We start from the raw sequence: 26,757 nt of genomic DNA, 5'->3' as shown, positions 1-26,757 counted from the left end.
GATGCCACTTGAGCTACTTGACCGAGCTGTAGCGGCTCCATGGTCTGCGAAGTCTGTAAAACGCCTGGGAGAGCAGTGTACTGACCACACGCTCAGTGTCTGCATGGCACCACAGGCCAGAGGATGACACGACGGCCGGTGGACATCTCTTGGGCCTTCGCAGCCTGGACGAGGAGCTCGTGCTGAGCTAAGTGAATCAATCAAGTCTGACGTTCTGTCTAGTGTGGGCTCGTCATCATTTGACGGTGTTGTCGCTTGCTGTTCTCTTCCGTTGACGTCCACAGGGAATTAGTACTTACCCATCCAATTATAGAGGTTCTGTGTGAACTCCAAATCAAGGTGTAACTTCGCCATTTTACACATGAACAAATCATTACCATAGGTAACGAATTCAGCGATAAGTTGCTTCAGAATAAATCCTTGGACCTAACCGTACTGATGATTGACCTCCGGACCTTTAAATTAGTAATCAGTTTTTCGCCCACTTTGACACCGAAGCAGATACGCTAATCCTATAGAAAATCGCTAACATTATTACGAAATACCTTCTAATATGCACAGTGCAGTGGCTTGGGGACTAACAGGTAGATGTAGAGTGACTATCAATGTACCGAGTCACAGGCGATGTATCTATGTATTGACAGAGAGATCACGAGGAAACAAACAGCGTTAATATGCATCAGGACGAACTTCAGGAAATCGTATTTCGACCACAAAATAGGCATCAGTATTATTTCCTGTCGAAATAATTTATTGCAGAAAACTATTTTCGGCAACAGTTGTGCTGTTAAATTGCAAATAACGTATGGACAATATTGTTAGTTTCTTTCACTTGATCAGAAACTAAAATGAAAGCTCAGCTTAAAATTTGTGCAAGTGTCCAATCGGCGAGTGTGTTTGACATATCGACTTCTCTTCTGCGTGATTGGATAGCGCTAATTTTAAACGTATCTGTGGAATGTAGTAGGTTTGCAGGAACTTGCCTTATTTGGTGGACTTGTACGGTTCTGAAAATAAGTAATTGTTTAAAATATCTGCAAGATGGTGGGGAGGTTTGCGGCAGATTTGTTGCCATTCGGTGCAAGTGAGTATATGTTCACATTTCTACGGTTGCGATGGCGGAGGAAAGGAAGAAGCCCAGAGACAACGATGTCGTCGAAAAGTACCGCGACATGATAGCTGAACGGCGTTATTTGGGTGCGAAACTTGCTGAAATGGAAATGGATTTGGAGGAACATCGGTAAATATGTGTTTATCACCTGAAGGTATAGTAAGTATCTTGCAAGTTGCTGTATCTAGCAAATAGAAAACTTTTGTTCCAGGCTGGTGACAGACACACTGAAGGGAGTTGACAGTTCAAGGAAATGTTACAGAATGGTCGGAGGTATACTGTGCCAGTTAACTATTAAAGATGTGTTACCTATTCTTGCCAGTAACGCTGAACAGGTACGTACATGCTTAAAACATAACTTTTGAATCGTGTGCAAGCCCCAAGTTTATTATATTTCTATTCTATATAGTGCTATTTACTGCCAAGTGTAATTGTCAGTTCAATAATTGTTATATACAATCTACGTCAGTGAATTCAATATGTAGATAATAACATAATTTCGAAAGTTCAGTAATTAGTTGTTTTATGGACTATCTGGCTTACATTTGACAGATTCATTAAGGACAAGAGGTAGCCACATGGCGCATCATTAGTGCATTGCTTATCTTGTGAGATTAATATCCATTTTCACAGTTTTTCATTCTTGAATTCTATGTGTAGTGCAACTATGCCTGGAATTTTTGCCATCGGATTGACACTGCTTTGGTTTTTGTTACTGCAATGTACAGGAGTTACGTAAATTTAAAATCATAGGCATATTGTTAACATTTTCATCCTTGGCCTCAAAGTTCGTTCGAAGAGGAGGTAATCTTCCAAAGGATGAGAGCACCAGTTTGAAAGATGAAGGCCATGGTAAAAGTTCTACTGGATTCCCCTTGCATTTTTCACTATGATGCGGTCTTAAGAATTAGGCTTTATTACTGGTATTTTTGTTACCACAACTAGATTTTCTGCGTTCATTCATTGACTTCGCGAACGCCCAACCAAATTGCCACCTTCCAACCTAACTGAGAATTTCGGGCGCAGGGTCCAGTAGGCTACGTAACTTTAGCGGGAGATGATTTGAAACAAATGTCTCAGAAAAGATGGTGTTTAACTCTCGTACTGACAAATTTTTATGTGTACTGTATTCCACCGTTGCACTAGGTTGGTAACTGAATTCCAGGGTAGAGTCCAAAACTTTCATTATATTTGGTAGTTGAACAGCAACAGGATCAAACTTGCATACACGTAGCAGTTTCTTGTTGTTATCATACAAAAGTCTTATTTATGACTAAATTTTTATAAAATTAAAGACCTTTTGGTGTAGAGTTCCACGTGCGGTCTTAAAAATATATAGCTGGTATCTCTATGAATCCACCTACATCTTTCTGAAACATTGTAAATGTTTACATGTATGTTGGCAACATAATTCAATGTTGGGATTGGGGCATATGGTATCAACATGGACCTGAAATTTCAATAAAGTAGGTTTCAGATGTTTGTGTGTTGGGCTGTGAAGTTCACACTCTTATCCCTTATTGTAGAAATAAATGAGCAATGCCCACTTTTACTAGCATGTGAGTCCACTGTTTCCTCTGTTGTGATTATCACAGTCTTATGTTCTGTTTTCCTTGTGTAAATAATTATACCCTGGGAATACAGACTACGATAGAGTTGAAAAAGAGTATTGTTATGCTCTACTGCCTTTAGTATGGGATGAAAGGGTCACGAGAACAAGAATATAATTTTCGACCATAAGAACTGACAAAAAATAATAAGTAAAAAATTCACAGGACTAGCAGCATCTCAAAAGACAAGATTCCATTGTTATGGGTGGGGCAATTTGCACTTTGTTTCTTGATAATTAAAAGGTAATATAACAGTATTAATACAAATAAATTAGATTGGTCGATGAACATATGAATAGTTGTTCCACCTTCCCTTTAAGTCCAAATATCAGGAATTTGCAAAGTCAGCTGTTTATCCCCTTTAAAATCTTGTTACACGTGGGACAGCAAATTTACCCACCAACATTTCCCAAGAACTGTGAGTTAAACACTTAGTGTTTTGAACACATTGAATTCACACTATTAAAACAGTTCTGTCGTTAAATATAAATAAATGTAACATTATTAATATTTACTTACAAAAATTACAATAGGAGACCGTCACAGGTGGGACAAGAAATTCTCGGATGGGGCTCATGAAGTGGAAATCAGTTTTTCTAAGTTAAAATTTATTTTATTAATTTACTGATGAATGACAAGTTCACACTCTTAGACCTCATTTCCTACGCTATGGGATCAAAAGTATCCAGACACACCCAAAAACATAAGTTTTTCATATTAGGTGCATTGTGCTGCCACCTACTGACAGCTACTCCATATCAGCGACCTCAGTAGTCATTAGACATCGGGAGAGAGCAGAATGGGGTGCTCCGTTAAACTCGAGGACTTCGAATGTGGGAAGGCGATTGGGTCATATGTTTGTATGAGAGATTTCCACACTCCTAAATATCTCTAGGTCACACTGTTTATGATGTGACAGTGAAGTGGAAATGTGAAGGAACACATACAGCACAGAAGTGTACAGTCCGACCTTGTCTGTTGACTGACAGAGACCGCCGACAGTTGAAGAGGGTCGTAATGTGTAATAGGCAGACATCTATCCAGACTATGAGACAAGAATTCCGAACTCTGTCAGGATCCACTGCAAGTACTATGACAGTTAGGCGGGAGGTGAGAAAACTTGGATTTCATGGTCGAGCGGCTGCTCATAAGCCACACATCACTCCGGTAAATGCCAAATGACACCTTGCTTGGTGTAAGGAACATAAACATTGGATGATTGAACAGTGGAAAAATGGGATGATGAATCACAGTGCATAACATGGCGATCTGTTGGCAGGGTGTGGGTATGGCGAATGCCCAGTGAACGTCATCTACCAGCCTGTGTAACACCAAATGTAAAATTCGGAGGCGGTTGTGTTATGGTGTGGTCGTGTTTTTCATGGAGGGAGTTTGCACACCTTTTGAGTGGCACTATCACAGCAAAGGCCTACATTGATGTTTTAAGCACCTTCTTGCTTCCCACTGGTGAAGAGGAATTTGGGGATGGCTGTTGCCTCTTTCAACATGATCGAGCAACTGTTCATTATGCACAGACTGTGGCAGAGTGGTTACATGACAATAACATCCCCGTAATGGACTGGCCTGCACAGAGTCCTGACCTGAATCTTATAGAACACCTTTGGGATGTTTTGGGAAGCCAACTTTGTGCCAGGCCTCACCGACTGACGTAGATACCTCTCCTCAGTGCAGCAGTCCGCGAAGAATGGGCTGCCATTCAAAAGAAACCATCCAGCACCTGATTGGACGTATGCCTGCGAGAGTGGAAGCTGTCATAAAGGCTAAGGGTGGGCCAACACCTTATTGAATTCCAGCATGCCTCACTCCTTGATGCTGACGTGCTGTCCAGTGTAGTTAGAGAGCTTCTGCAATGCTATTAGTTTGTGGGGAATATCAAGAGGGCTGAAGAGTGAATGGGAATTTGGATTGAGAAGAGGTGCGTGCTAGGGTAGTCTGTGCAGCTGCATGAAGCCACTGAGCAAGGGTTATGTAGCGGTTAGCATAACTACCTACTGAGTAGGACACTTGGGTTTGAATCCCATCCTTCGTACAAATTTTCATTTGTTGCTTCGGTCTGCGTTGTATACATCATATATATTTGAGACTTGAAAAGGTCTCTGGAAACATATAGTTTTATTTGATCTTCCTAACATGTTTGATATCTTGATTTGGGACTAACTATCACACCAGCTTGTTCAGAGAAGCTATAGAAATATACAAGATGATAGCTTCATGGTGAACAGATCCTGAAGTCCCGTGCTGCAGCAAATGACCCTTGCACGTAGCAAGGGGAGAATCTCAGCTGAAATGACCATGAAAAAGCCCTTGGCTGTTGGCGTGTCAGGTACATATCATATGTGGCCACAAGGTCGACTCCAATCCATGACCAGCAACAGATGTTGAAGCTTTGACAATGCCAGCCACTCATGTTGCCAAAGAATCAGAGACTGAGTGAGGTGAGGTGGCGCAGTGGTTAGCTTACTGGGCTCGTTTTTGGGAGGGCGGTGGTTCAAACACATCCGGCCATCCAGATTTAGGTTCTCCGTGATTTCCCTTAATTGCTTCAGGTGAATGCTGGAATGGTTCCTTTGAAAGGCATGGCCAATTTCCTTCCCCATCCTTCTCTAACCCGAGCTTGTGCTCCATCCGTAATGACCTTGTTGTTGACGTGACCTTAAACACTAATCTCCTCCTCCAGATTTAAAGACAGAAACCAGCAGACGGTTTGTCAACAAGTGGCCACAAAAGCCTTAACAATTATATAATTATATGCCCAAATCTGTGTGAATTCTATCTTGAAATTTGAAACTTCAACAAAATAAATGTTCTTGTCATGATTGTTCTGACACTGCACCTTCAAGATTGTCTGTCTGTGTAGGCCTTAGAAATATGATTGTTGATCACTCATCAGAATCTTATAGATAAGAGAATGTACACTGGGTGTAAGGTGAAAAATTAGATTTCAGTATCTGAATATTCTTGGTTTAAAAAATCGGAAGAAAGCAGGCTTCCTTTACTGGCATATTCTTGTAACATTTCTGCATGCTAACTCTTTTTCACAGTAGCTGGTTCTACAATTTACTTGACGTCCTTCATACTAGGTAATTGCTTGCTGATTTAACTTGTAAGTTAACAAGACTATTTCTTGTCTTCTAAGAAAATCTGATTGTTGCCCTTTTAGACTGTAGATATTTTACAGCTGCTGATTTTTTTTGAAGGCTCAGAAGGACGCAGTTTCTTTACCAAATAAATATCTTTACTGAGGGAGACATTTACACCGATGAGCTAAAACAATGACTGCCTGTTTGTGTGTTGTTCTGCTTTTCAAACACAGTACAACACTGATATTGCTTGACATGGATTCTAAAGGTCCGTGATAGGTTTCAAGAAGTATGTATGAGGCACCAGGTGTCTCACATAAGAGTTGTTCCAGTAAATGCTATTGGTAGGTGGGGACACTACACATGGCCTGCACCTGAACAGAATGGGGAAAACTTAAGTTAGCTTCTCCATTAACAGAAACTGTAAGGGGGTCCACAGTCACACAAGGAGTGATCCCTCTGGTTAATGGGTCCAGGCAGACAGGTGTTTTAGGTTAAATCCAAAGTCCAGACAGATGACAATAAAGATAAACAGAATAAAAGAAACTTCATGTACAGTAAATAGGAGTGAAGCTAAGGCAGTATCAGTTTACTTCATCAAAATATGAGGGGAATAAAAAATAAAGTAGATGAGCTATTAGTGTGTTTAGATGATCTCAAAAATACAAATGAGATTGATATACTCTGTCTGAATATCAGGTAACTGTGAGCATGGATAGTGTCAGTATAAGTGGGTATAATTTAGTATCTTACACTTGTAGATCTAGGATAGATAGCGGAGGAGTTTCCATTTTCATAAAACAAGAGTATAAATGCAAAACTGTAGAAGTAAGCAAATTTTGTGTTGATCAGCACTTTGAGGTTTGTGCATGTGGACTTCAGGAAGATAATGTAGTATTGATATTAGCAACAGTGTGCGGGTCCCCATTAGGAGACCGGGAGCTGTTCATAAAAGTTTAACACTCTATTATACTGTCTGTCAGACAAAAAGAAGTAGTTATTAATCTTTGGTGATTTCAATGTAAACTTTCTAAGTAATTCTGATAGGAAAAGTGAACTAGAAGTGTTATTAACAACAGATAACTTAGAATCAGTGGTCCATTTCTCTATATGTATAGCTCAAGACAGAAGCATTTTAATAGATAATGTATTTGTACAGAAAGAGGATGTAAAACACACATACATGTGGTAAATGGATTGTCAGACCATGCCACACAACTGATTAACTTACAAAACCTAACAGGGTGTACAGTTCGGAAACCATTAAGTAAAAGTGAGAGGTTGCTCAACCCGGTATCTATAGAGCACTTCAGAGAAAGCTTAAGAAATGTTAATTGGGGAGATTATATAATAATACAAATGCTAATGATAAATGCAACATATTTCTTGATAAATTTATATTCCGTTTTGAACATTGTTTCCCAAACAAAATTACTGAATGTAACACCACACACTTTTCAATGAAATCTTGGATTACTACAGGTATTAAAGTGTCTTAGGAAAGAAAAAGAAAACTGTATGAGACAACAAGAACTAGTAAAGATACAGAAGTAGTTTTACACTATAAAAATTATTGTAACATACTGAGAAAAGTTGTAAATATGCATGTTAGAGAAGAAATTAACAACTCCGGCAATAAAATCAAATCAGTATGGAATGTTGTTAGAAGGGAGACAGGAAAAGTAACCACTGGGGGAGGCAGCATTACTATGAAGGAGAACGAGACCATCCTAACCAACAGTACACAAGTAGCTAATGTATTTAACAACCATTTCTTAAGTGTAGGAGAAAAAAATTGGTGAGAACAGTTCAAAAGAAAAAGCCAGGCAGTACATGGAAGAGTCTGTTTTGAAAAAAAGTAGTCAGATTAAGTTTCACCTAACAACCTCTTGTGAAAAAAGTAAAATTATTAAATCTTTGAAAAATAAATGTTCTGTTGGAGTATATGACATCTCTAATAAGATATTAAAACAATGTGGAGCAATTACAGCTGATGTTCTAATTCACATATGTAATGCATCACTAACTCAAGGTATTTTCCCAGACAGATTAAGATATGCCATAGTCAGGACTGTCTACAAAAAAGGGGACACCACAGATGTCAGTAATTATCGGCCAGTATCCATGGTTACAGCATTTTCAAAAATGTTAAAGAAAGTAATGTACTCGAGTGGTTAGCCATTTCAACAGTGATGGGATACTTAGTAAATCACAGTTCGGATTTCAAAAATACTGTTCCACTGAGACAGCAGTTTAAAATTTGACTGTCCACATAATAGTCTTTAAGTAGTAAAAACTCACCAATTGGAATTTTGTGACTGGTCCAGAACATTTGATTGTGTGAACAATGACATTATGTTACAAAAATTACAATTCTATGGTGTAAATGGAATAGCATGTGAGTGGCTTAAGTCATACCTACAGAAGAGGAAACAAAAAGTTTCTTTATATGGGTCAAGTGATTTATTTAAATAAGTTTGCCACTTCATCTAACTGCAGTGAAATTACATTAGGTGTTCCACAGGGTTCAATCATGGATCTGTTCTTGATATATGTGAACGACCTCCCTTCTTATCTGAAGCAAGCAAGAAGCTGAACTGACACCATTTGCTGATGATACAAGCATCATTATTAATCCAATAAAAGAAACTCCAATTGAAAATGATTCAAATAAGGTCTTTGGAAAAGTCATTAATTGGTTTTCTGCAAATGGGCTTGCTCTAAACTTTGAAAAAACACAGTACATCCAATTTTCTGCTGCAAAATGTACAGTTCCTTCAATAAATATAACACATCAACAGAAGTCAGTAGACAGGGTAGAGCATACTAAGTTTTTGTGTGTTCATATAGATGAGAATCTTAATTGGAAAATTCATAGTTTGGATCTTCTAAAGTGACTAGGTTCAGCAACTTTTGCAATCAGAACAATTGACAATTTTGAGGATATAGAAATTATTAAGCTAACATACTTTGCATACTTTCACTCTCTGATGTCATACGGAATATTATTTTGGGGTAACTCAACATTTAGACAAAAAATATTCACTGCTCAAAAGAAAGTGGTTAGCATAATGTGTGTGGTTCATAGTCGCACATCTTGTAGGCCATCTTTTTAAAAGATTGGGAATTCTTACAACAGCCTCGCAGTACATTTACTCACTAATGAAATTTATTCTCAACAACATGGGCCAGTTTAAAAACAACAGTGACATTCATGATTATAATACCAGAAAAAGACAGACTTACACTATCCTTTACTCAACCTAACTTTGGCACAGAAAGGGGTAAAATAAGCTGCTATAAAAATTTTTGACTAATTACCAGATGAAATAAAATGTGTGACAGACAGCAGTAACAGCTTCAAAAATAAATTGAAATCATATCTCCTTGCCAACTGTTTCTGTACCATAGATGAATTCTTGACTAGGAATAAATAAGTCGATAAATATAGTATATGCATTTTGTGCCATTTAAGGGAACAGGCTAAATAATAGGAATATTGATGTTTTATTCTGTATTGCAAAATGCATATATGTATTTTTAAAAAATCTTGTTTCATATGTGCATTTCTTGTGCACTTGACACATTCCACATCATAAAGGCTACTGTACAGTGCGATTGACCAGTGGAACATGAACCAACTAACTCTATTCACAAGTCACTAAATTCCCGCGAATTATGGGGTGGTGGATTGTGGGTAAGTAGCTGGTGCCCAATAAGTGTTAGTGATTACAGATCAGAGCATTTGCTGGCTAAGGCATCAATGAGAGTTCACTATCATGCTCCTAAAACCACTGAAGCATAATTCTGGCCTTGTCATGAAAAGTTACCCTGCTGGAAGATGTCATCCCCATCAGAGAAGACTTCAACCATGAAGTGAGGCAAGTGGTCCACGATAATGTTCACATAGTTAATTGTTGTCATGGTGTCTTGGAGAACTACCATAGGACCTATAGAAGCCAAACTCAATATACCTCATGGCATAATTCTGCTCTCAGCGGCCAGCAACTGTGGTGCGGTGCATGTTTCAAGCAGCCATTTGCCTGTGTGATGGTGTGTAAGGAGCCAACTGTCAACCTGATGTAACAAGAAATGGCAATTCATTTGACAGGCGACATATTTCTATCGCTCCATGGTGGAAACTCGGTGATGCCGTGTCCACTGCAATCATAACTGACGATGTTATTAGGTCAAGACAGGAAGACACAGGTGTTGTGTGATGTGGAGCTTCATGTTAATGGCCTTTCATAGGTGTGCTCTGGAAGGCTTGCACCTGCACCAGCATTGTACTCTGTTATCAGATCTGCCACTGATCACTGCCAATCCTGGATTACACTGGTGAGGGGGATCTTCCGATCTCTGCCATCTGTGATGAGATGTGGAATTCTGTGCCATACGCCCTATTCGTTATTCCACTGACCTTCAACCACTTTCCATAAGTGCTCATGACAGTAATACGCAAGCAGGTGACCAGCTTTGCCCTTTGAGATTCTCATTTGGAGCCAGAGCACTGCAATAATGTGCCCTTTGTCAAAACAGTATTAGTGTAAACCATTAAGACACTAACCAGTATAACTTAAGAATGACAGAAAATGGTTTAGATTTTAGTAATAATCCAAAAAACTGTCACGGATGGAACACAATTTCTTGCAACGTTTATACATGGTTATTTACATATTAAACACGGCTTTATGGCTTTCTAGATATTTTATTGGGTTCTCTCACTCCTAGCCTAAAATCAACAGAATTACTATAATTGCTCAGTTATAGATTTACCGTTCTCATGTTTTTCGTCATTAGTGGGACGCTAAATGCATAGCTGTTTTTGCGAATTAGGTGTACACTTAATATCTTACCTTTCTTTAAATCTTGAAGTTTGTTCAAAAGATAACTTAACAACTGAAACAGCAACAGTGGGTGCAACTTTAAATTTCAATAGCTTCTAGTATAAAAAGCAAACTTGTGTCCTCCATCCTCATCTACAGAAGTGTCAACTTTAACTGTATTTCCTCAAATAATTTTGTGACGGATATTTTCAGGACAACGAAATTTAACTTTTGTTGATTCAGGAAACTATGACATAAATATAATTACAAATAAAATTAAAAACAAAATCTTGGGCTCAGTATCAGTGGTGATACATTTGACCCAGTTTTGTTATGGAAGTGGCAACATTTAGATAGAATTCCTTGCATCCCACTGCAAATGAGAATTAAGTTCTGGATCAAATAAAGTTACACATTGTCAAACATAGGCATCTATTGCAGCCAACTTCTGTAAAATATGCTATTAGGTTGGTGCACGAGTACATAGTGTTTTTGCATAAGTTTAATAAACAAAACAGATACCCATTACAGAGACTTCAATTGTCAATAATATACTCTCCTTCACTATTCACAACACTGGGTACTAATCACGTGGTTTGGAGGTGAATGACTCGTTGAGCCATGTTCGGAGTGCATTCTCATCCGGAAAGGAAGTTCCTTGAAGGTTGTTCAATAGAGCAAAAAGGGGAAAATCTGAGAATGCAAGGTCAGGTGAATAAGGTGGATGTGGAATGACGTCCCAACTCAACTCCTGTATAGTGTTTTTTGTCAGTCTAGCAGAATGTGGGTTGGCGTTATTAAGAAGTAATGTAGCTTCATGCAGTATTCCTTGTCAGCAGTGACCGTTACGCCTCATGGAAGCAGTTTGTAGTGCACCACACCACCAATGTTCCACCAGATGCACATACCGAGCGAGGTGGCACAGTGGTTAGTACACTGGACTCGAATTTGGGAGGACGATGGTTCAAATCGACATCCGGCCATCCTGATTTAGGTTTTGTATGATTTCCCTAAATCACTTCAGGCAAAGGCCGGGATGGTTCCTGTGAAAGGGCATGGCTGATTTCCTTCCTCATCCGATGCGACCGATGATCTTGTGGTTTGGCCCCTTCCTCCAAATCAACCAACCAACCAACCAGATGCATAACATTATCTTTTGTGGGTGCGAGCAGGTCTTCGTATTGGTACTTACTGCTTTATTTGAGCTCAATCATTCCTTTTGTTTGCATAAAGATACCACTTCTCATCACAAGTAATGATGCAGGATAGGAATGGTCAGTGTTGTTTAAGAGTCAATTTATGACGAGCAAGCAGAGATGCACATATGGCCACCTGCTGATTTTTGTGATTTTTGGCTTAGAGCATGCGGTACCCATACACCACATTTTTGGACCTTCCCCATTGTATGCAGTGGTGGAATGATCACAGTTGATCACATTTGCCTGTTCTCAAGTACATTGATGTGGATCATAGTGGATTAATGTGTTTGAACTATCTTCATCAAACCCTGAAGCTCTTCATCAACGTTGAGTCACTAATGTTAAAAATAATTTGCCGTGCTGTTTCCAGTGGCACTATCCACACACACAGCACAAATGGTTCTGGCTGTCTGCACTGCTGTCACCCCTCTGTTCAACTCAAACAGAAGAATATGTCGGCAGTGTTTAGACTTCTCCACTAGGCACTCCATTTTCTAGCATATACAGCTTCACTCACTATCTCCAAATGACAATGTGTAAACTCAAATAACAACAGTGAACTACAAATAAAAATGACAATTGATAAATGAACCCATAGCAACCAGAATGCCAACATACAAAACCAAAATTTTATGAATTTGTGCATGAACCTAATATAAGAAATCATGACCAGCGCCGACTGACCTACACTGGCAATTATAGGATTATTTCTAGTTTATTTTGTGTATGTGTGGGAATAGTTGCCGAGAATGAGCTACTTTGAAGAAGAAAACAGGCCACTTCTCTTACACTGCTTAGGTGCTGTATGTATACAGGCTACTGCTGCTATGACAAACTACCCATTTATACAGTGTGTCAGAGGAGGAATGGTAAATTTTCAGAGACATGAGAGGAACAATCATTCAGAGCTAAAACACCTACTAGACATGGGCTATAAAATGCATTCCTGAAGAGCTATGAGTACTTACTCAGCTTAGTTATTGTGAATCGCTTATCTTCTACTGAATAATTGCTCATAGCTCTTAAGGTATGCATTTTACATCACATGTTTACTAGACTTCGTTGCTCTTAGAAGGGCTGTTCCTGTCATATCCCTGATTATTGACCATTTCTCCTGTGACACCTTGTGTAACTACTGATTTCAGACACCATCTGTGCTGTCGTATTTATTGGAAAAGTTAAAAATATGTTTAATATTAAGCATTAGTATTAACTGTGATTTACTTTCCTGAGATGAAATGTTCAGATAAATTGTAGGAAGTATGTCTCATAAGACAGTCTTGTACTTTGTTCTTAAATATCCATGGATTTCCAATTTTGTTACTGATTTTGCATCAGAATATAAAGTTCTCTTCTGAACCATTGGCCAGTAAGCTTGGTATGTGTGGAATGTATTCTTCTATTAGTTCTATGGTTCTGAGTTTCTAAATTCTCTTACATTATTTATTACAAATACCGGTAAATTTATTGCCACATAAATGTAAGAATCACAAGGTCCATGAAAATGTTTGGGTATTAACTTTATACACGTTTCAGTGGCATTAATGTGACCACTGCCAATGTCAGACATCAACGTGCCATAACAACTCAGACGGCAGGTGGCTGCACTAGCAGTGGAGTGTATATAAAGCGTGTTGGGAGGGATGTGGAAAACAGTGCAGTCGTTGCAATGCAGAAATGGAGTGATGTATCTGACATCCAAAAGGGCATGATCATTGGCTTTCGGGCCAAGGGTGGAAGCATTTCAGAAAAGGCTTAGTTTGTAAACTGTTCTTGTGCTCCCAGGTTTAAATTATGCAGTGCATGGCAAATAGCGCTACCCAAAACCGGCACTGAGGCAGCTATGGTGCACCACAGGCCATAGATGGCAAGGGTGAAAAACGGCTACAGAGACGTATACATGCACACAGACATACCGTACAACTATTGAGCAACTTCCACCCCCCCCCCCCCCCCAACACCAGATGGACCAAAGGGCTACCAACAGTGTCTCCTCAATGACCTTTCAAAATGTTCAAATGTGTGCGAGCTCTTGCGGGACCAAACTGCAGAGGTCATTGGTCCCCACACTTACCCACTACTATGCTAAGAACACCACACACACACACACCTGAGGGAGGACTCGGACCTCAGGCAGGAGGGGCCATGCAGTCAGTGAAATGGTGGCTCTAACTGCACAGCAAATGACCTTTCACTGAATGTTACTGCATATGGGCCTCTGCAATAGGCATCTCGTTCGTGCCTCCATTCTGATGGCTGTTCATTGACGATGAAGGCTGAAATTTGTATGTCAGTATGGCAACTGGATATCCACTGAGTGGTGACTGATGGTGTTTCCAGATCACTTACATTTTATGCTCCATTGTACTTACGGCCGGCCATTCCCATGTTCAATGGGAAACGTCTGAAAACAAATGCCCTGCAACAATCATTGGAAGAGTCTGGGCTAGAAAAGGGAGCATTATGTTCTGGGGAATGTTTTCATGGCATTCTGTGGTTGATCTTGTCATTATGAGAGGCACAGTGGATCAACACAGGTATGCATCTACCCGTGGAGACCATGTCCACCCCTACATACACCTTGTTTTTCCTCAGCATGATGGCATCTGCCAGCAAGACAATGCAATGTGTCACACATCTCACAATGCATATGCTTGGTTCAAATAACACCAGGATGAGTCGTTGCAATGCAGAAATGGAGTGGACCATACTCCCCTCACTACCAAACTTGCCAGATTTAAACCTAGTATAGAATCTATGAACATAGATCTGGCTGTATGCACTGTGAATCGTCATCTGAGTAACCTAACTCAGCTGGCCATAACACTGTAGTCAACGTGGTTTCACAGCCCTGTCAGTATCTTCCAAAACCTAATTGATTCTCTTCTTGCATGACTCACACTAGTCCAAGCTACAAAAGGTGGTTATTCAAGCTTTTGACAGCTGGTCACAATAATATGACAAGATAGTGTGTGTACTCTTACTTAATGGTCAATCTGTATCAAGTGATTGAATCTGGAAGATGCGCTCCCCACTTGACCTTCTAGAGTTGGACAAAATTAGTTTGTAGGCTTAATGTGCCTAAGGGACCTCCACGAATGTCTGTAAAGTCTCAGCTCCATCTGTATTTCTGTGTAGGTACTAGAGTTGCTTTTCCAAAGACCACTTTCTTGTTAACTGGAAAACCCAAAAAATATTCTCGAGTGTAGCAAGCCATTGTTTGACATAATGGGATTCTCCGACCTATCCTCTCGTTACTACTATTTGTGCAGAACACAGAAATAACTGAACAGAAAGCAGTGGTCATTGGCCAGCATCTCTTAAAACTTAATAAAAATTTTGTCACAAGGAAATTGCCTGGTATGAAAAGAAGGAATAGGTAGTGAGTAAAGGATACTGGAAACATGAATGTTTGTCAGTGCATTGTCTATATGCCTGTAAACAATTCAATAACAGAAGAAAATTTCTACAGCTGCATTCACCATGTTATCTGCCTCAAAAGTTAACAAAAGTACCAAATTTTATCTGTATCTGACACCATATATCTTGAAATTGACCCAGGATTGTAAGATTATTTATACCACTGAAAAGAGAGCATTTAAGGCCACCAGAAAACAAAAACACCTATTTCATGTTGGTGTCATTGCAGTCAAGTTGCAAAGATTTGGTGTACATTTGTAATAAAAAAAAAAAAAATATAAAAAGAAATCCTTGTGTTGGTGCATCGTGGCTGTGCTGCTATGTTGCAATTATTAGGTAACTCCACTGCCAAGGGGCAATGCCTTATTGGCAGCCAAGGTCAACCATAGGTGGATATCTTTACTAATATTTTCCAGCCTAAATATGAATAAAGGATTCCCAAGCCACAGTTGGCCTTCTTTCAGGCTTCCAAGCCATAATTATCCCTAATTCAATTCTGACACGAACTATTCACAGAACATCGGTAAAAAATGAATTCAATCTTAGGGAAGATCAGTTCGGTTTCTGGAGAAATGTTGGAACGTGGGAGGTGATATTGACCCTAAGTCCTATTTTAGAAGATAGGTTAAGGAAAGGCAAATCTACATTTACAGCATTTGTAGTATTTTGCTAAGCAGCAATTCATATGGGTTGTGTACCAACATTAGTTTTACATTCTGATGTATAGAGTACACAGTGAATGTGGACCTTCTAGCATCTACAGTCATACCACTGTAGAAGTAATTTTAAAAAATTTGTAAATTTTACTTCAGGTCCGATTCAGTTTTGATCATAAACGATTATTTCTTCCAAATAGTTCAGTAGCAAGTACTTTTCCTACTGTAATTTTTCTCCATCTATTTGAATGGCACTAGGCCATTTTGCCTGGATGAATTCTTCTGAATTCTTGAGCTTCAAAGAATTCTATAACCTTTTCCATATATTTTGTGGAAGCTTCTGTTGATGCACTCTCTTTGACTCTGCCAATATTCCTTTTTCCATCTTCAACCTCTTTGCTTCATTGGAACATCTTCTTAAACACAGAATTTTTCCATATTCTTCTTAATATACCATGAATTAAGGTCAAAACATGATTTTTTTTCCCCTTGATGATTGGCTGTGTTTAATTTCGTTGATCGTCTGCTTGTAATCAAAATAGTTAAAACAAATAAGACAATGAACCCAATAGGTTTCTCCAATTGATATATGATAAAGCCCACCAACTATGCAGTTTTTGTTGAATATCTGAATTCTGACAGAATGCATCACAGATGCACATTCTTACTTGCACAATACCATAACACCCAAACACATTAGTGAGCCTGTCCGCCGCTCGTGGTCTCGCGGTAGCGTTCTCGCCTCCCGAGCACGGGGTCCCGGGTTCGATTCCCGGCGGGGTCAGGGATTTTCACCTGCCTCGAGATGACTGGGTGTTTGTGTTGTCCTCATCATTTCATCATCATCCAGGAAAGTGGCGAAATTGGACTGAGCAAAGATTGGGTAATTGTACGGGCGCTGATAACCACGCAGTTGAAACAAGAACCATTTGACAAGGTGTCAACATTCCCACATTGAGAGACACTGCTTAGAAGCGAGCTACTTATAGAAATAACTGCTAAAAAAAAAAAGACTGCCTACTTGAATGAGACATTGGGGGCATTCTCTGCTGCAGTGGAAGAAATAATTCTGTTATCTCAAGCAGAGATGTGACCCCATGCCACATAATTATGAATATTGATATCAAAGAACTGCTGGAGGGATGGTCTGAATAACTGAGCAACAGGAAGTTAAACATGCACAAATTACAGTCGTTGCACATCACTGCAGATTTAATGATCGTAAAGTGTTTCATTTTTATATAATTGAACAGAACCAGTATTTGTTTTCCATACATAAAGGAAAATACATATGTCATTGTTTACAATTTAATGTTCTTGCTTTCCACATTTAAATTTACTGCCTTTCTATTACTTTAAGGAAAGTCACTATCTCCAGACCTTTCCATACCCTTCTAACAGTTTCATCCTCCTTCACCAAAGAAGAAGAAGTAAATATTCCTGAATTCCAATCAAGCACAACTGCCAAGTTAAGAAACACAGAACTAGATACCCTCAGTGTTGCAAAGCAGCTTAAATCACTTAATAAAAGCAGGGCTTCCAGTCCAGATTGTATACCAGTCACGTTCCTCTCAGATTATGCTGATACAATAGCTCTATATTTAGCAATTATATACAACCGCTCGCTCACAGAAAGATCCATACCTCAAGACTGGAAAATTGCTCAAGTCACACCAATACCCAAAAAGGGAAGGAGGAGTAATCCGTTGAATTACAGGCCCATATCACTAACTTTGATTTGCAGTAGGGTTTTGGAACATATACTGTATTCAAACATTATGAAGTACCTCGAAGGAAACGATTTATTGACACGTAGTCAGCCCGGATTCAGAAAAAATAGTGCTTACGATACACAACTAGCTCCTTATACTCATGAAGTAATGAGTGCTATCGACAGGGGATGTAGAATTGAGTCCATATTTTTAGATTTCCAGAAGGCTTTTGACAGCGTCGCTCACAAGCAGTCTTCTAACCAAACTGCGTGCCTATGGAATATCTCCTCAGTTGTGCGACTTGCGGGCTTTCAAATAAAAATTGTGTGTGATGGCCCTCAACTATGTACCCTCAAACTCAGAGTTGAAATATTAAAAGTTTTGGCTGGTTTCATTGTATAGGGGCTGCGATACATAATTACTGCATTACAAGCCAAATACTGTTGAGTCTACAGTATACAGTCTGAATAGACACATGAATCGAATGGTTGAAGGTTCGTATCACTCGGCAATTGTGAATCTGTTATGCAACATAGTAATTTATAAATGAAAGATTGCAATTAAATAAAATCTTAATGACTTTAAATGATGAGTACGATAGCAGAAGTACCTTTTAGAATGCAGTTTATTACTGCAAAACACCTATTGGTGTCGATGGTCCAGCAATTAAATAAAATATAAGTTGAATAACAGGGAAACAGTAGATTCCTACTTCACGTGATTAGTTACGAACAACAACATAGCTCACGAGATATTCACTTCTGATGCATACTACGTCTTCACTGCAGAAGCCACGGAAACTCACAAGTGCACAAGTCGGCACTAAGAAATATTTCTGTCTCCCACTACCATGCACAAAACTGCTCCACTCTCCAAGTCATTCCCGTGACTCTGCATCCGTCACACTGTAATGTCCAGGACTCTCCCTTGTCCTGTGAGACTGTCCCTCGCGCCGCACTGTTCAGAACTCCCCCTGTCCTCTCCGGAAAACGATGCTCCTCCCCAGCCTCCATACGTCTCTCCACGTGTCCTTTTTGGAATGATCCCTGTGATTGGCTGGAGCACTCCTGCCATGTCTCAAAGCCAACGCATACTCTTCAACATATTGAAACACATACGAAATATTGGATTTACATTTCAATAACTTGAAATTAAATAACTATTCCTACGGCTGGACCATAAACACACTCTAACACACATTATTAAATACATAAACAAATCAAATAAACATATATCGAAGAAATAGAAACAAAAGGTAGGTCTGTAGGCTAATGTCTCTGTGCTTTCTAAAACACACTAAATGTTTAACCAATTTTTTCATTAATAGTATATATCGGATATAAACAAAGACATAGATGAATAAATATATTTATAAGCATGCTGTTACCGTTTTTTTTGAGTACTTGTGGCCAGATGCAATAAGTAGTAATACGCCACTTTGACCTCCAGTAACTCGTGTACTTTAAGTTACATGCCTGAAATTCATACCAATTTGGTTTACACTAATACCTTTCTAAAGACATGTTGATAGACAAAATCGGATTAACTGTTTAGGTTTTGGAAATTCGTTGCTGGATGTTACTTGTATAATTTAATTTATTCACACACTAAATTTTGAACTAATAAAGGTATTGAAAATCTGATTACACCATCACAATCGTCATGCAAATAATGGTAATGTACATGCTTCTTTTTGAGGTATCATGGTTTATCTGGCTACTATTAATTTCTATACGAACTGTGAAATGTCTGCCATTAAGGTTCCACAAAGTCCGACATCTTTGGCACTCTCGGCATAAAAATCTCTTTCATTGACACAGCGTCACCAAGGAATTCCCAGCCACGCGGTCGGCTAGCAACCATGTGGTCCAGCTATTGTGTGGCATCACACGGTTGCTAACGAGCATCCTGTATGGCTGCCCCAACTCCGAATGTAGAATATTTCCAAGGTGCCACAACTCACCCATTACCTCACAGGCTGGATTTGTGATGTCCTGTCAGAAAGGTCACAGTTCGTAGCAATCGACGGAATGCCATCAAGTAAAACAGAAATAATATCCGGTGTTCCCCAAGGAAGTGTTATAGGCCCTCTATTGTTCCTGATCTATATTAACGACAGAGGAGACAATCTCAGTAGCCATCTTAGATTGTTTACAGATGATGCTGTCGTTTACCATCTTGTAAAGTCATCAGATGACCAAAACGAATTGCAAAAGGATTTAGATAAGATATCTGTATGGTGCAAAAAGTGGCAATTGACCCTGACTAAAGAAAAGTGTGAAGTTATTGACGTAAGTATTAAAAGAAATCTGCTAAATTTTGATTATGCGATAAGACACACAAATCTGAATTTTGTAAATTCAACTCAATACTTAGGGATTACAGTTACAAACACCCTAAATTGGAATGATCGCATAGATAATGTTGTGGGTAGAGCCAACCAAAAACTGCAATTCATTGGCAGAACACTTGGAAGGTGCAACAGGTCAACTAAAGAGACTGCTTACACCACGCTTGTCCGCCCTATTGTGGAGTATTGCTGTGCAGTGTGGGATCTGCATCAGATGGGACTGACAGATGACATCAGAAAAGTACAAAGTAGGGCAGCTTGTTTTGTATTATCACGAAGTAGGGGAGATAGTGCCACAGACGTGATAAGTGAATTGAATTGGAGTGGCAATCATTAAAACAAAGGCGTTTTTCATTGGAATGGGATCTTCTCATGAAATTTCAAGCACCAGTTATCAACTCAGATTGCAAAAACATTCTGTTGGTACCCACCTACAGGGAGAAATGATCATCACAATAAAATAAGAGAAATCAGGGTTCGCACAGAGAAATTTAAGTGCTCGTTTTTCCTGCATGCTGTTAGAGAGTGGAGCGGTAGAGAGACAGCTTGAAGGTGGTTCATTGAACCCTCTGCCAGGCACTTTATTGTGAATAGTGGAGTAATCACGTAGATGTTAATTAGAAAACAGTACACTATATCACACTAATCACAAAGTAAACTTTGAACACAATTCAGCAGTATTGATAGGAAATTTTTGATTCTGGTGCATTCAATATATAGCAGGAGATTTTAGGCACTTTCTCTCTTCTCTATATGTATAATGTTTCTGAAGCACACTTCCTGAAGATCTTTGTATCCAGATGTATCAAACTTAGAACAGGACATTCAGATCTGTAACCTATTTGAACTTCTTGCATTTCCCATTCAACCGGAGCAAGTTGGAGACAGTGAAATAGTGCAAAATCTGTCTCTGGAAAAACCTGCTTCAAGACGATCACTAGATTTACTACAAATGTGGTCACTCATGAAAACAAAACAGATTCATAGACCCTGCCTGTCAACTCATTTAAATCTACATTTATAACAGTGAAAACAATCAATTATTGACAAAATTATTTAATTGGGATAGGTAAAAAATGTACTCGCCAAGCTGAGGCAGAACATACAAATAAAAGATGGTTGTCAAGAAACGGAATGTGGGACCTTAGTTTAGATAGTGCAGATGGATGGATTACGTAGCACATAAGGTAGTAAAGAGACAACAAAACAGGCTGAGAAGAGGGTTACATAAGAAGGAATGGTGGCCACATGGGCTAATATAACAACACAAGCAATCAATTATTGACAAAATTATTTAATTGGATAGATAAAAAAATCTACTCAGCAACCAGTGGCAGAACACACTATTAAAACTAAGGTCCCACATTGAGTTTCTTGACAACTGTCTTTCATGTGTGTTCTGCTGCCAATTAGTGAGCAGATTTTTTATACATCTATATTTATATTACACAAGCCACCTTGCAGGTTGTTTTGGTGGAAACATTGTCTACTTTCCTCTGCCATCACATTCACAAATGATGTGGCTGTTGGTAAGCCAATGTATAAGCTCAACTTTCTACATTTAAAAAATGCTGTTGTGGATATTTTGTTAGTATGTGGAATTTTTTTTTATTGCTTGGTTCTTCTTGAAAAATTGATTGTTTTGATTTTAAAAGGAAGCGTATCCATGACTCTGGATGCTATCTTGTAATGTGTACTGCTGGGGTACAGTTTTCTGAACAGTGTGGTGCTAAAATAATTGAATTGGATGCCAAGATAGCTTCCTTCAGAATGAAAATGAAGACTGGTTCTCTAATGAGCTTGTCATTCATAAGATGTTTAAACCTAATATCCATTTTTCCTCAAGGAATTGTTTGAGCATATCTGTTGGGCACTTGTATTATATTCAATGAGTCAGTGACCAAGCACACAGCTCTTTTTTGAATTTTCATTCTCTGTGAAGTGTGGCATTGTCACGATAGAGAAGTCTACTGTGATTGAATCGTATTTGACATGTGATCAACTGACAAAAACACAATTATTTTGATACATAACCATGATAATGAAAGATGAAAAGTCTTGATAGATGTCATCATGAATGGTGCTCATGTATGTATTATAAAAAAATCTGTCTTGATCACACTTCATTTTTTGTCAGCGATTGTTATAATACAATTTGGCAGACTGCATCTGATAATGGTGGTCGTCTGCCAAAATGCATTATAATAATGGATGTGGAAAAATAAAGTGAGACTCTGACTATTACTTAACTGTATAAATTTATAAAGTGTCAATCTGCGCTGGTCTTCTTGTATTTTGCTACAGTTTTCTGGTATCAAGGCTTCTTGTAGACACTAGCTTCATCCACAAGGAACTGCATTGAGCTTCCACAGTGCTATCCAGCAGCTTCTTTAGATGTATTGTGAAAAGTAGTGATTCTGTAAAAAATCCTTTGGGTTTACCTGAACATACTTTCACATAGTAAAGGGAGATGAAAATTTAATAGTCATGGGTAACTGGAATTCGACAGTAGGAAAAGGAAGAGAAGGAGACATAGTAGGTGAATATGGATTGGGGCTAAGAAATGAAAGAGGAAGCCGCCTGGTAGAATTTTGCACAGAGCACAATTTAATCATAGCTAACACTTGGTTTAAGAATCATGATAGAAGGTTGTATACATGGAAGAACCCTGGAGATACTAAAAGGTATCAGATAGCTTATATAATGGTAAGACAGAGATTTAGGAACCAGCTTTTAAGTTGTAAGACATTTCCAGGGGCAGATGTGGACTCTGACCACAATCTATTGGTTATGAACTGTAGATTAAAATTGAAATAACTGCAAAAAGGTGGGAATTTAAGGAGATGGGGCCTGGATAAACTGAATAAACCAGAGGTTGTACAGAGTTTCAGGGAGAGCATAAGGAAACAATTGACAGGAATGAGGGAAAGAAATACAGTAGAAGAAGGATGTGTAGCTTTGAGGAATGAGATAGTGAAGGCAGCAGAGGATCAAGTAGATAAAAAGACGAGGACTAGTAGAAATCCTTGGGTAACAGAAGAGATACTGAATTTAATTGATGAAAGGAGAAAATACAAAAATGCAGTAAGTGAAGCATGCAAAAAGGAATACAAACGTCTCAAAAATGAGATCGACAGGAAGTGCAAAATGGCTAAGCAGGGATGGCTAGAGGACAAATGTAAGGATGTAGAGGCTTATCTCATGAGGGGTAAGATAGATACTGTCTACAGGAAAATTAGAGACCTTTGGAGAAAAGAGAACCACTTGCATGAATATCAAGAGCTCAGATGGAAACTCAGTTATAAGCAAAGAAGGGGAAGCAGAAAGATGAAAGGAGTATATAGAGGGGCTAATGGACGAATGGAAAAACTGGTAGAAGCCGACCCCGGGGAAGATCAGTTTGGATTCTGTAGAAATGTTGGAACACGTGAGGCAATACTGACCCTGCGACTTATCTTGTAAGGAAAGGCAAACCTACGTTTCTAGCACTGGTAGACTTAGAGAAAGCTTTTGACAATGTTGACTGGAATACTCTTTCAAATTCTGAAGGTGACAGGGGTAAAATCCATGGAGCGAAAGGCTATTTACAATTTGTACAGAAAGCAGATGGCAGTTATAAGAGTCGAGGGACAAGAAAGGGAAGCAGTGGTTGGGAAGGGAGTGAGACAGAGTTGTAGCCTCTCCCCAATGCTATTCAATCTGTATATTGAGCAAGCAGTAAAGGAAACAAAAGAAAACTTCGGAGCAGGTATTAAAATCCATGGAGAAGAAATAAAAACTTCGAGGTTCGCCGATAACATCGTAATTCTGTCAGAGACAGCAAAGGACTTGGAAGACCAGTTGAACGGAATGGACAGTGTCTTGAAAGGAGGGTATAAGATGAACATCAACAAAAGCAAAACGAGGATAATGGAATGTAGTTGAATTAAGTCGGGTGATGCTGAGGGAATTAGATTAGGAAATGAGACACTTATGTTAGTAAAGGAGTTTTGCTATTTGGGGAGCAAAATAACTGATGAAGGTCGAAGTAGAGAGGATATAAAATGTAGACTGGAAATGGCAAGGAAAGGGTTTCTGAAGAAGAGAAATTTGTTAACATCGAGTATTGATTTAAGTGTCAGGAAGTCGTTTCTGAAAGTATTTGTATGGAGTGTAGCCATGTATGGAAGTGAAACATGGACGATAAATAGTTTAGACAAGAAGAGAATATAAGCTTTTGAAATGTGGTGCTACGGAAGAACGCTGAAGATTAGATGAGTAGATCACATAACTAATGAGGAAGTATTGAATAGAATTGGGGAGAAGAGGAGCTTGTGGCACAACTTGACTAGAAGAAGGGATCGGTTGGTAGGACATGTTCTGAGGCATCAAGGGATCACCAATTTAGTACTGGAGGGCAGTGTGGAGGGTAAAAATCGTAGAGGGAGACCAAAAGATGAATACGCTAAGCAGATTCAGAAGGATGTAGGTTGCAGTAGGTACTGGGAGATGAAGAGGTTTGCACTGGATAGAGTAGCATGGAGAGCTGCATCAAACCAGTCTCTGGACTGAAGACCACAACAACTACTACTTTCACATCTGAAGATTGTTTTCCCTGTTGACAATCAAATAGAGAAAGCTGTGTTAGCAAGTTTTCAAACCAGCCAGAGTGATGTTGGTATTCCATTTCCTAAAATCTTGTTGATTATGGAAGCCAAATTGATTTCTGTAGAGCTGATTTTCAGTCTTCCCCATCCACCTCTTATCCTAGTAAGTTTATAATACTCAGAGTGCTGTGATAGTTCTTTTGTGCATATATGTTTCATTGTTACCTTAAATAATTGCTCTGTACTGTATACAGTGGTTGCAGTAAACTGATTAAATATTTGATCTGTAGTCAGAGATGTGTAAGCCTTTTTCTGATGTCCTGACACTTACAAAATATAGAACAGGGAAAATGAAAGTAACTCTAGACACTTATTTCATAGTACAAACGTGTAACCATTTCTATTGTCATGACAACCACCTTCACATATGTGAAAAGAAGAGATTCTTTACTTGGTCTGTATAGGTACCTTGTGAAGCAAATGGGGTTTGGAAAAATTTTCCAGTTTTCTACATATAGAACTTTTCCTAATTTCCCAACTGTAATATGATGTTTACAAGTTTTTTTATATGTTTGAAGCCATTGATAACCACATTCCACCCATAGCCTCATATTCCCACTGGGATCCTTATACAGTTAAAATGTGTGTGATTGTATGGCATCGGTCACTATGCTGGTTACATAGTACAAACAAATAGTTGCTATTATGATAGCTACTGGTCAAAGCTGATGAGTTTTATTGTATTATTCACTACTTCCACAACTGACTACTGCTGTCTGCAAAGTAATTAGTAGTCAGCATATCTTTCTTGGGAAGTTTTCTGTGGGTTTAAGGCATGCGTAACACATAGGCCTTAAAGAAGGGTGTGTAGAAGGTAGAGAAAACACAAAGTATTCTTTGGGGGTGGGGGGGGGGGGGGGGGGGGGTGTGATGAAATGGTGAAAACGATGATCAAACTAATAGAAAATAGTTGTTGCCCTCTGAGAAACTTCGAACTACAGTCATGTCTGTTACACTTGTATGACCTATATTACTAATTTATCAGAGAAATAAAATGATCTGTGAAGAATGTTCCACAATAGAACCATAAGTTCATATGAGGCAATGTCTGTATCATCCCATTCAGATGTAGATAACTTCAGTTTAGTGTTAAGCATTCCAAAATAAGAACTTTTATGATGGTGCAGTATTCCAGTTTATCCATTTGAAGAAAGCACACAGAACAGAATTACAAAATTATTCTGCAAATAAAGTTAGACATTAACTTAAATGTATGTGGAGTGTGTAGTGATATAGCAAACACATTTTGTCAGTATGATTGCCATCTTCTGTGTTAGTTCCAGATTTTTCTCCTTGACATTTTCAGAACAGTACCCACATGTGTAATTGAGTTAACTTATATAATTTCATTTTCCTGTGCCCTTGGTGTAGTGTGTTGCTGAACTGAAAATTTTATTCATTGTAATAGTTTGTTAAGCCAAGAAAGTTTTGTGACTGATAAACTTATTTTGCAGAAATTCAATTTTGAGTGGGTAATATATTTGTATTTTTTTTAAACAGTTGGTGAAATTCATTGAAGATGTCACTGATGATGTAAAGGGAAAGGATAAAGAAATAAAAGCATATAGACAACAATTTAGTGGTGACCTAAAGGAACAGGATCATAGTGCTGGAGAGATTACGGATGGCCCAAGACATCGTGCAGGTGGTGTTCTTGTTGGCAAATCATAAGCCAAAGCATGTATTTAAACGTGTGTTAATGACAAATACCTGGACACTGTGCAATATTTATCATTTCTCTTGCAATGAAATTGATGACTGTTGTAAATAATAATAGCCTACAGGCATTGCTTTAAAATTTTGTTGGAGGTTTTTATGCTGTTCTTTTGTTTTATATGAATCTGTTAATTTCTCTGTTAACTTAATTACAGAAATGCTTGTAAGATACCTTCAGTTACTTTGCGTCCAGAAATAACTTTAAGCAGCATTATAAAACATTTTAAAGTGAACCTAGTCGTACATTGCCATCTGTCTTCCACCATCAGTTACTTCTGTGTATACCGTTACTTCATTTATTCTTAAACACTTTTATGTTTAGTGGTCATTTTGAGATTTGATGGTTTTTGTGTTGACTACTGTGTTTCCACAATCATTAAATGCTGAATAAAAAGTTGTATGTGGTTTTA

The 26,757-nt window shown here is 38.6% G+C and overlaps 1 protein-coding gene across 1 annotated transcript; it reads left to right on the top strand.

Annotated features, from left to right (window-relative positions):
• Window positions 1-1,028: 1,028 nt before the first annotated feature.
• LOC126185114 (prefoldin subunit 2-like) lies at window positions 1,029-26,757 on the top strand. The gene is made up of 3 exons (XM_049927924.1): window positions 1,029-1,240; window positions 1,323-1,446; window positions 26,132-26,757. Exons 1-3 carry the CDS (start codon window positions 1,116-1,118, stop codon window positions 26,300-26,302), a joined length of 420 nt encoding a protein of 139 aa, XP_049783881.1. The 5' UTR covers window positions 1,029-1,115; the 3' UTR covers window positions 26,303-26,757.

This window comes from Schistocerca cancellata, chromosome 4, assembly GCF_023864275.1.
Source record: "Schistocerca cancellata isolate TAMUIC-IGC-003103 chromosome 4, iqSchCanc2.1, whole genome shotgun sequence".
In the NCBI taxonomy this organism is placed as follows: domain Eukaryota; kingdom Metazoa; phylum Arthropoda; class Insecta; order Orthoptera; family Acrididae; genus Schistocerca; species Schistocerca cancellata.
The sequence above is the reverse complement of the archived record's forward strand: the minus strand, read 5'-3'. Positions and strand labels throughout refer to the sequence as shown.

Bases quoted from the DNA above. Each gene is read 5' to 3' on its own strand.
- LOC126185114 (XM_049927924.1), top strand. From the start codon at position 1,116: ATGGCGGAGGAAAGGAAGAAGCCCAGAGACAACGATGTCGTCGAAAAG. The intron at 1,241-1,322 runs GTAAATATGTGT...CTTTTGTTCCAG, and splicing joins ATGGATTTGGAGGAACATCG to GCTGGTGACAGACACACTGA. The intron at 1,447-26,131 runs GTACGTACATGC...TTTTTTAAACAG, and splicing joins TTGCCAGTAACGCTGAACAG to TTGGTGAAATTCATTGAAGA.